The sequence below is a fragment of the Condylura cristata genome, unplaced genomic scaffold (assembly GCF_000260355.1).
Source record: "Condylura cristata isolate star-nosed mole 26May11 unplaced genomic scaffold, ConCri1.0 scaffold00025, whole genome shotgun sequence".
Classification (NCBI taxonomy): Eukaryota; Metazoa; Chordata; class Mammalia; order Eulipotyphla; family Talpidae; genus Condylura; species Condylura cristata.
In genome coordinates, this window is record NW_004567126.1 from 25615966 (window position 1) to 25625599 (window position 9634).

Here is a 9634-nt window from a genome sequence, read left to right on the forward strand (position 1 = left end):
TCTAGCCTGTACCCCAGTTCTATATGAATAAATAAATAAATCTTAAAAAAAAAAAAAGAAATAATCCTACTGGAACAGAACTATTCATTTTAATATAATTACTATAATATATTAAGTTTCTTCAAAAACTCTGTTCTCTCAACTAGGTAAAACCTGCCATTATAATTTCACTCAATTATCAAATCTGTCCTTCAAGAATACCATAAAAAGCACTCAATTTAAATCCAACTCACTAAGTTGTGATAAATATTAATTCCTGGACTGAATAGGCTGAAGAGGATTTACTAGGACTTGGGATTTGTACTTATAATACTGCTAATTTCTTTTTTGCTTTTCATAGTAAAAGGAAAAGCTATATAAAGGCTCAAGTGTGAAACAGTGAAGAGATCTAGTGAAGTGCCACCTGCTAAGCCTGAGCGTGGGCAACTCCTCTGTTTACACAGGGAGATCACTGCTCCACGCGTGGGTCTGCAGAACCCACCCCCTCCTGGGCTCCCAGGACAACAGACACCGGCTCCGGCCTTACCTATCTGTTAGTCCGTACGCCAGATCAAGCATGTCATTTTCCTCATCAGTCACCGCTTCCAACTTCTCGTAGATGTGCTTTTCAAAGATGAGGTGACACGTGGAGCAAGCCAGGGTTCCCTCACATGCACCTACAGAAACAAGAAGTAATGAACACAGGCCCCTACTTAAACACAGTTCAGACCCAGCTTGAATTAAAATGCATCACTTCTGGGCTTCAGTCAGCGCAAGCACACAGCAGTCATAAGCTGTGCAGTAAGAGCTGAGACCCTCCCATTGCAGGGTGAGGTCGTGCGTGCGTGCGCGTGTCTTCTCAGTGAGGCTCCAGGTCAGGTGTCATGGGGGAAACACAGGAATACACAGTGCAAACAACAAAGCACTTCCAAGTTAAACTGAGACACACACACACAACATAAACTGACACACACACACAACATAAATTGAGACAAACACACACGCAACATAAAAAAGTAAGAATTGTAAAACTCAGAGTAATGATCTACATAGTTATGGCAAGTTACCTACTTTTATCTAGACAGCTCAATCTACAAAGTCTTGTGGTGTGTGTGTGTGTGTGTGTGTGTGTGTGTGTGTGTGTGTGTAATTAGAAAGCAACCAAACCTGTGTATAAATAAAGTTAAATACTCCTCCCTCTCGATCTTTCCTTGTACCCAAGATAGAATCAAGAAAGCTATTTGAAGAATCATACTGGTTTTAAACAATGACAACAACAACAAACAGGGCCAGAAAAACAGTCTTAAGTTATTAACTGAACAGTCATGTTCCAGTGGCCTGTCACACACCAGGCACAAGGAAAGGGAACTGGAGGCAGCTGGCCCTCCCACAGCACGAGTGAGCCTGCCAGCCTTTCCCAGAGTACCCAGACTTTGCTCAAAGAATGACACCTGGTGGGGTTGACCCTGTACCTCTAAATCTTGAACAGTGCTGTAAACCAATGTTACTTCTATTAAAGGAAGAAATCACAGCAGGGATCACTAATTTTTTTTTTAGTAGAACTGCTTATTTCATACAAAAAGACTAAGCCAGCCAATGGCCACCTTTGGCTTTCATGAGCTAATCTGTCCCCTGGATTCCAGCCCTCGTCCTCCCACCCCTCCCCTGGCTATAGTGAGGTCTAGTTGACAACCAGCCCTGGAAGGCAGCTGAGTGTGCATGATGATGGCGCTAGGTGTGCATTGTGAAAGTTCCTCCTACCTAGTTAATTAACACCTCCATCACCCACATGTACACATGTACTGTTTCGTGTATGACAAGTTCTACCTCAGCAAATGTCAATTAAAGAGCACAGTGTTATTACAGCCCAACACATTACACATTGAGACCCTCCGACTACTCATCCCACAGCGAAAGTCGGTACCCTTGTTACTAACCTCTCTCTCCCCCCCCACTCCCACCCCCAGAACCACTTTCCTATTCTTTTTTTATTAATTTGATTAGTGGATCCCTCTAAACAATTTTTCACATATTTGAAATCATGCTCCTTTGTCCAGGTTGAGGACTCTCGGGTCCCCCACGTGTCTGACTTAAATAACTGAGCTCTAAATCCCTCCCCTCAGTCTGGTTGGGCTTTGCCTAAAATATGGCATCCAGAGGAAGAGCTGACGAAACAGCATCACACAAAGTCATGTTCTGGCTAAATTCTATGTTAAAAAGTTATTCCGGTTAGCTTTTAATAATAAATCTTGAAGCCACTATACAACTGGGAAGAACTGAGCACATGCAATCTGGTCTCAATCATCTCGGCATGGAGAGAAAAGCTCTGTGCCAATAAATCCCTAAGGAAAAACGCAGGACATTCCTGTCCGTACCACCTGGACAGATGCATGGAGAGTTACACCCATGTCCCAGCTCCCACATCCTTTAAACGCTCCCTTCCCTAGGAAACTTCAATTCTTCCACCTCTTAAAACTTTTTATTTTCATTCTCTAGTAATTTTCACTTCTCCTCTCAGGAATCTTGCCAACTGTTTCCACATCTTGCTTACATTGCCAAGCCCAGACCTGAAGAGAGGATTCCAGTAAGAATCTGACAAATGTTGAGTAGACATGAGGGTGAACTTCGCATTCTCACATGCTGAGTTCTTGTCACCTGGGCTAGCCTGTGTCTATGCCTGAGCTAAGCACACCAGCTTCGTGACCCTCCCTTACTCTGACGATCCCTTTCAAACTTCTGCCACAAGCTGTCAACAGATACCCTTTTCTTATTCTTTGCAATGGGAACAAATTCAAATATAATAAAAACTTTAAGGCTCAGACAGAAATCAACTCAGCCTATCAGAGATGGCTAACAGTGAACCAGAGGAATGTAACAGTCACACTGTGACACAAGTATTGTTACAGGAAAAAATTGCAGCAAAGATTTACAGACCCATATGCAGCACTTACTCCAAGAAACACTCAATCCTGCAAAACTCTGAAACCAGGAGCAGTGTGGGAAGCTGCCTTTTTGTTTTGAGAGTTAGCCTATATATTCTACAAAAAGGAATAATTTTAAGCAGCAAAGACATGTTCCTAAAAAACATATTTAGGAGGAAAAAAATTTTAAAGAGTCTAAACTGAGACAAGACCATGTAAGAAAAAAGTGACTCCTTTTTTTCTTTTTAATTTTTCATCTCATAAAAATCTGCTGATTCCATGGTAGCCACTCCCCACAATTTAATAGTTTCCTGGGCTTGGAGTAGTTCCCAATAATCAGCACCTGAGTTTTTGACCTACAGCTCTATGGGTTTTAATACAGCGCAACTTTGTATTAATACCACCGCAGTCCGGGATGCAGACGTTTCATCGCCCCCAAGATTCCTTTCTGCCATGCCCTGGTCTATGCCTCTTCCATCCCTAGCCCCTAGCTGCCACCACCTGCCGTCCAGCCTCTGGTCTGCTGCATTAACAGCATGTCCAATAAATAGAATCATACAGCAGGAGGGCGCTTTGCAGGCTGGCCCCTCTGATCTGCCTTGAAGACTCATCCAGGCGAGCACGACTACAGTGTGCTCACTGCTGAGAAACAGACCCTGGGAGTGATGTGCCACAACTAACTTCCAGTAGGTGCGCATGCTGCTGCACTGTCGCTTTCACGCCCATTTTCCAAAAATTAGAGCTGAAGTGCATATGTGTGTGTGTGTGTGTGTGTGTGTGTTTCTTTCCAAAGCCAGTTGGAAGAACATAACATCATCCTTTCTCTTACCCACTAAAAGGAAGTTACAAGTGGAGAAGCTGTGCATGGGTCAAAGCTCAGGCCCCCCAACTCTGAAGAGCTTTCCAGGTGCTGTTCTGGCATCGCCATGCTCTCTTCTGTGAAATGCCCACGTCTTTTGCCCATTTTCTAAAATAGAATTGTTTCTTATTGTTGAGTTTTGAGAGTTCTTTATATATTAGATATTGGTCCCTCAATAGACATGACTTGCAAGTACTTTATTCTCTAACAGTATCACTGGCAGAGTATAAGTTTTTAAGTTTGACAAAGTCCAATTTATAATCTTTTATTGAGGTTTTAGTGTCATGTCTAAGATCCTAAGTCCCAAAGGTTTTCTCCTCTTCCTCCTTTTTTTTTTAGTTTAGTAGTATTGAGGTTTACATTTAGATTTAAATCAATTTTGAGTTAATTTCTATATAAGGTGTAATGTTTCAGTTAAGGTTTCCCCTTTCTGTCCCCTGTTATGGATGCCCAAGTATTCCGAAGTATACCCTTTGTGGAAAAGGATATCCTTTCTTAATTATCTTTATACTTCAGCCATAAATAAGAAGTAGAAATAACTCAAATATCCATCAACAATGAATGAGCAAACAAAATATGGTATATCCACGAAATGCAGCATTAGCATTATTTGACCATAAAAAGGGATGAAATACTGATACACCATACAACACAGATGAACCTTGCAAATATAATGTAAAATGGAAACCAATCATAAAGACAGTATGATTCCCTTTCTATGTAGTATCCAGAATAGGAAAATCTGTATTTATAAAGAGCGGACAAGTGGTTTCTCAGGCCTGAGAAGATGGGGGCTTGATGAATGACCGAAACAACCTGTTGAGGCTGGCTCCTATCAAAAAGACCAGAAGCAACAAATGCTGGCAAAGATGTGGAGGAAAGGAACCTCTTTAGATTGTCGGCGGGAATGTAGACTGGCCCAGGCCCTATGGAAAACAGCATGAAGCTCTTCAAAAGATGAGATACGAATCTGCTGCATGACCCAGCAATCCCAGTCCTAGGAATCTACCCGAAGAACACAAAAACACCAATTCGGAGGGAAACCACACTCCCACCATCACAGAAGCACTATTTGTAATAGCTATGATTAAAAACCTAGATGCCCCCAAATGGAGGAGTGTTATTTGCACACAATGAAATAAATGCTACTCAACTATCAGAAATAACCCCACACATGAAGTAACATTTCACAGGGCGCCAAGAATACTCAATGGGTAAAGGGTAATTTCACTTTGGGGGAGCCATTATAAATGTTCTTTACATTTGTTTTATTGCCAACTGTTTGCTGCTAGTACACAGAAATCCAATTGACATTTGTTTCGACCTTGCATCGCAGGATGTCACCAAGCTCACTTGTTGGCTCTAGGATTACTTTTTGAAGCTCCCTTTTCTATGTAATCAACTGTTGTCTAAAACCAGAGACAGTTTTGATCCTTCCTGTTCAATCTGTGGGTTCTGCCCTCACACACAGGCTGACTCACAGCATGCTGTTAAGAAGGAGTGGGGAGCACACCCTTCCCTGGCCCCTGACCTTAGGGAGAAGGCATTCCATCTTTCATCATCAAGAGTGATGTCAACTGCCAGTTGTTTGCAGATGCCTTTGCACAATCCGTGCAGGTCTGGCACTGCCTACTTGTTTTCAATTAAGACATGGAAACTGCCACCAGCCCTTTGACACAGATTTCACATTCTTAATGAATATCCCTGCAAGTTCAACTCCACTAAAGCCAAACTGCTGAAGGCTGAAACAAAGTAGATGATATTCCTGATAAACCTCATCTTCCAGCTCTTTATTAGCATTGCAAAATTCCCAAGTTCACATCCACTATGAAATCATGTGCACTGAAAACCAACAGGACATACACTCTCACTACGAAACCGAGATACGAAGTGGAGAAAGAAACCTCTATTGTGTGTTTGTGGGAAATAGCTGGGTTGAGGGAGCTAAGGGGTTCTTGATGGGCATTTGCAGTTACAATGCATATTCTTACAGGAACCATGGTAATTATGAAGAAACAGGTTCCATGGATGGTCCTAAAAGTTTCACAACCATGTATAACATTGTTTTTATGGAAAAAAACTTCAAATGCCATGTAGGTGACCTGCAAATAGATTTTGGGGGGGAAATCTATTAATAAAATGAAAGGGTTATCTGTTGTTTTTTATTCTCAGTACATACACAGGAACAACTATAAAACAAGCAATAAGAATCAAGTTTAGGCCCTCCCTGGTGGCGCAGCAGGTTAAAGCGCAGCACTAAGAATCGAAAGCCACTACCACATGAGTTCGATCCCTGCCTGCCCTGGAGGTGACCACATGGTGTGGCAGACCTCTCCTGACCCGCCCGCTGCTCCCCTCAGCAGTGTACTTCATCGATCTGCCTGTTCTGCTCCCCACTCTGTCTCTGGTGAAGCCTCTCACTGCCCCTACAACTCTGGCTGTACCCCAGTTCTGTATGAATAAATAAATCTTTAAAAAAAAAATCAGGTTTAAAAAATGGAAAGGCGCAACAGGTTAGGCAGCCACTTCAGTGTGAGTTCAATCTCCAGCCCTGGAGGTGACCCACATGGGACAGCAGACCTCTCCTGTCTCCCCACTACCCCCTCAGCCGTGTACTTCATCCATCTGCCTGTTCTGCTCCCCACTCGGTCTCTAGTGAATCCTCTCACTGCCCTGCACCTCTGGCCTTACCCCAGTTCTGTATGCACAAATAAATATTTTTTTAAAAGGGAGGAAAGAACTTCAGAGTCTTCAATCTAAAGCTGGTGACTGATCCAAAGTACACTAATTTGATTATATATGTGCAGAGACAGGAATAAAAATTCAAAAGTTATGAGACGGATTCTTACAGCCTCAGAGCAATACAAGTGGTCATCAGTTTTGGTGTCTGTGTCAATAGTAAGTAGGGCGAGATCAAATTAAAGAGGAAAATGTGTACATACTTGTGTATATACATATGTTTGCATGTAGATGTATTATCTCTATACATACAGATACACATATACACATATAAAGGGATCCCATTTTGAAATACTTTGTTCAAAAAGTATTGAAATACTTTGTTCAAAAGCTTGGAGAATTAAGTGTCATAATTCAAGAATTCCTTTCTCAGGGAAATAGAATATAAAGGAGGGTTATTGCCATTTATAAACAAAGTCCTCCCATCATAGACTTGTTTCTAAATGTACACAGGTAGAAAATATGAAGTGAAACATTTTACCTTACTATATGTCTCTTCCCAAAAAATCAGAAATACCCACACCCCAGTGCCAGCATTTTATCCATTGTCCATACTTGGATATACAACAATTTTCATCAGGTTCAAGGTATGTAATGCCTTAGTGCTGCTTTTATTTTGTCAGTGTTCTGGCTAATGATTCAGAGTTCTTTCTCCTAAATTAACAGTAATACACATCGTGACAGGTTTTTGGCTTCTCTTCATAGCATTTTATCACATATAACTTCTGTTCCAAAATAATTCATTTTTGGATGCATTTTTCAGCATTAGCACTTAATGAATGCTTGGTCGAAACTATTACCAGCTTACAGTTTAAAATATCAGCACTACAGTCACCACTCAGCTGACCCAGGGTGGCATGCGCTTCACCACCAGCCAAGCAGCCATGTGGCAGCTGCAGGCACAAGGGTAGGATGTACGAGTCATGTAGCCTACCAGCTTGAAATTATGGGATTCGGGACAGAAACCTCGGTTTTGGGTTTTCACAGTACTTCTGATTTTGCTAAAATAAGAACATTATGGTATTAATCTGTATAATTTGAAGTATGCTTAATTTTTAAGTTGCATTATGAAAAAAAATCAGGCATGGTTATGGCTTCATTTCAAAGCTGGTGATGAATAAAACTTTTTCCAGTTTTTTTTTTAAGATTTATTTATTTATGCATACAGAGCTGGGGTGCAGGCCAGAGGTGCAGGGGCAGTGAGAGGACCCACCGGAGCCAAAGTGGGGAGCAGAACAGGCAGATCAACAAAGTACTCTGCTGAGGGGAGCAGCGGGCGAGCCAGGAGAGGTCTGCCATGCCATGTGGGTCACCTCCAGGGCTGGGGATCGAACTCATGCTGAAGTGGCTTTGGCTTCTTGGCACTGCACTTTAACCCACTATGCCACCAGGGAGGACCCCAGTTCTTTTTTAAACAAGAATAAGATTAAGCTAGTTCATAAATGCTCAAAAATTCTTGCCATAAAATCAACTGCCAGAGAGTTAGATGTCTGCAGAACACAGTTCTTTTCATGTAATCTAAGTGTTTGCCAACAAGAAATGATGATTCCATTAGTGTACCTTACATTAAGATGATTTTGTCGATCTATTGTGATGCTGAAAAGACAAAAGTGCCTGCCTATCCCCACCTAGTCCATTTGCCACTAAAAAATCCACAGTATAGGTGTATGGGAATATTTCATATTGAAAATGTGAGCCCTCCCTGGAGGCACAAAGAATTGAAGCACAGCAACCACTGCAGCACAAATTCAATCCCTGGCCAGGGAGCTGACCCACATGGCGCAGCAGACCTCTCCTGACCCACCTGCTGCAGTGTGTTTTGGTCAATCCACCTGTTCTGCTCCCCACTCTGTCTCTGATGAATTCTTTCACCCCACACCCCCAGCCTATACCCCAGTTCTTGTATGCATAAATAAGCAAATCTTTAAAAAAAAAAAAAGTGAAACTGTATAGGAATTTGAAATCTAATTTTCTAAGACTGATCTAGCATTGGCAGAAATAGATCAACAGGGAGTCTATAGACAGGGTAAGGAATATTTATGTGAACATGATCAGGATCTCCCGATTTGAAGTTTCCCTTAAAACAGACATATCAAGGACATCGGCAATAAAAAAGAAAGGCTGTGATAATAAACGAGGTAAATTTAATCAGAGAGGTGTAACTGCCCCCTAGTGACAAAACAGTACAATACACTGAAAACTTAAACGTCACCCAAAAATCTAATAAAAATTGGAAGAGTGCTGACAGATTTGTGCTGCTTCCAAAATTCATGACTGTCCCTTCACAATTGTTTATTCACTACTTCACTTCATATACAAAGGGGACTAATGCGTGATGTTTATGCTCCATCCCAGTCTATTGGGAGAAAAATGCAGAGAAGGCTGTTATAGACTGTGGTAAAGCTTGTGAAAGAAGTAAACAGGATGTCGTGATAAAGGGCAACGGTTGAGACAGGTGAGTGAAATCTTACTGTGGACTGGGTGGCTGGCAAAGCCGCGGTGACACGCAAACAGACTCCAGCATGTCACGAGGAGTGCAAAAAGGGTTTTCCAGAAGGGGACAGAGCTGAAGGCAGAAAAGAGTAAAAAATAAGTACAAAAAGACTCAAAGGCGGAAATGTAGGGTGACTTCAGAAAAAGCCGATGTGGCCAAAGCAGAGAGAGGAAAGAACAATGAGGACAGGGCAGATGAGGCAGACAGCGCACAGCCTGAAGGTGAGAGCAGGGAGGGCCTACTTCACTCCAAGTGGGAGTGATTAGGGCTTTAATTGGGCACATGGAGCTTGGGCCATGGCAGATGACCCAGCTGGATGGCTCTGATACACTGCAACTGTCCAGCCCCCACCCCACCCCCAGAGGAAAGGACACGCTGGACACATCTTGGAGGCAAAGGGACAGGACTTGTGGTGGAGGGGAGGGAGGGAGGGCAGATGAATGAAAGCTGCTCCCCAGTTTCAGTCCTGATCAGCTGAGTGATGTTCATTTCCGCTAATAAGAGACTCTAGGAAGGACAGGCATCAATGCAGGGGTGGTGGAAGCTGTTCCAAATGTTGTTGTTAAAAACGTGTGTGGTGAACAACCATAGACCAGAGACATTCTGTGGGGGTGGAGTGGGGAATGGGATCAAAAACGGGGG

General features: G+C 42.5%; 1 protein-coding gene across 1 annotated transcript in view; it reads right to left on the minus strand.

Annotated features, from left to right (window-relative positions):
• Positions 1–9634, minus strand: part of FDX1 (ferredoxin 1) — a 27019-nt gene that overhangs the window by 6266 nt on the left and 11119 nt on the right. The window contains exon 3 of the mRNA XM_004695863.2: positions 527–656. Within this exon, the coding sequence (XP_004695920.2) occupies positions 527–656 (130 nt within the window). The remainder of the gene's footprint in view (positions 1–526; positions 657–9634) is intronic.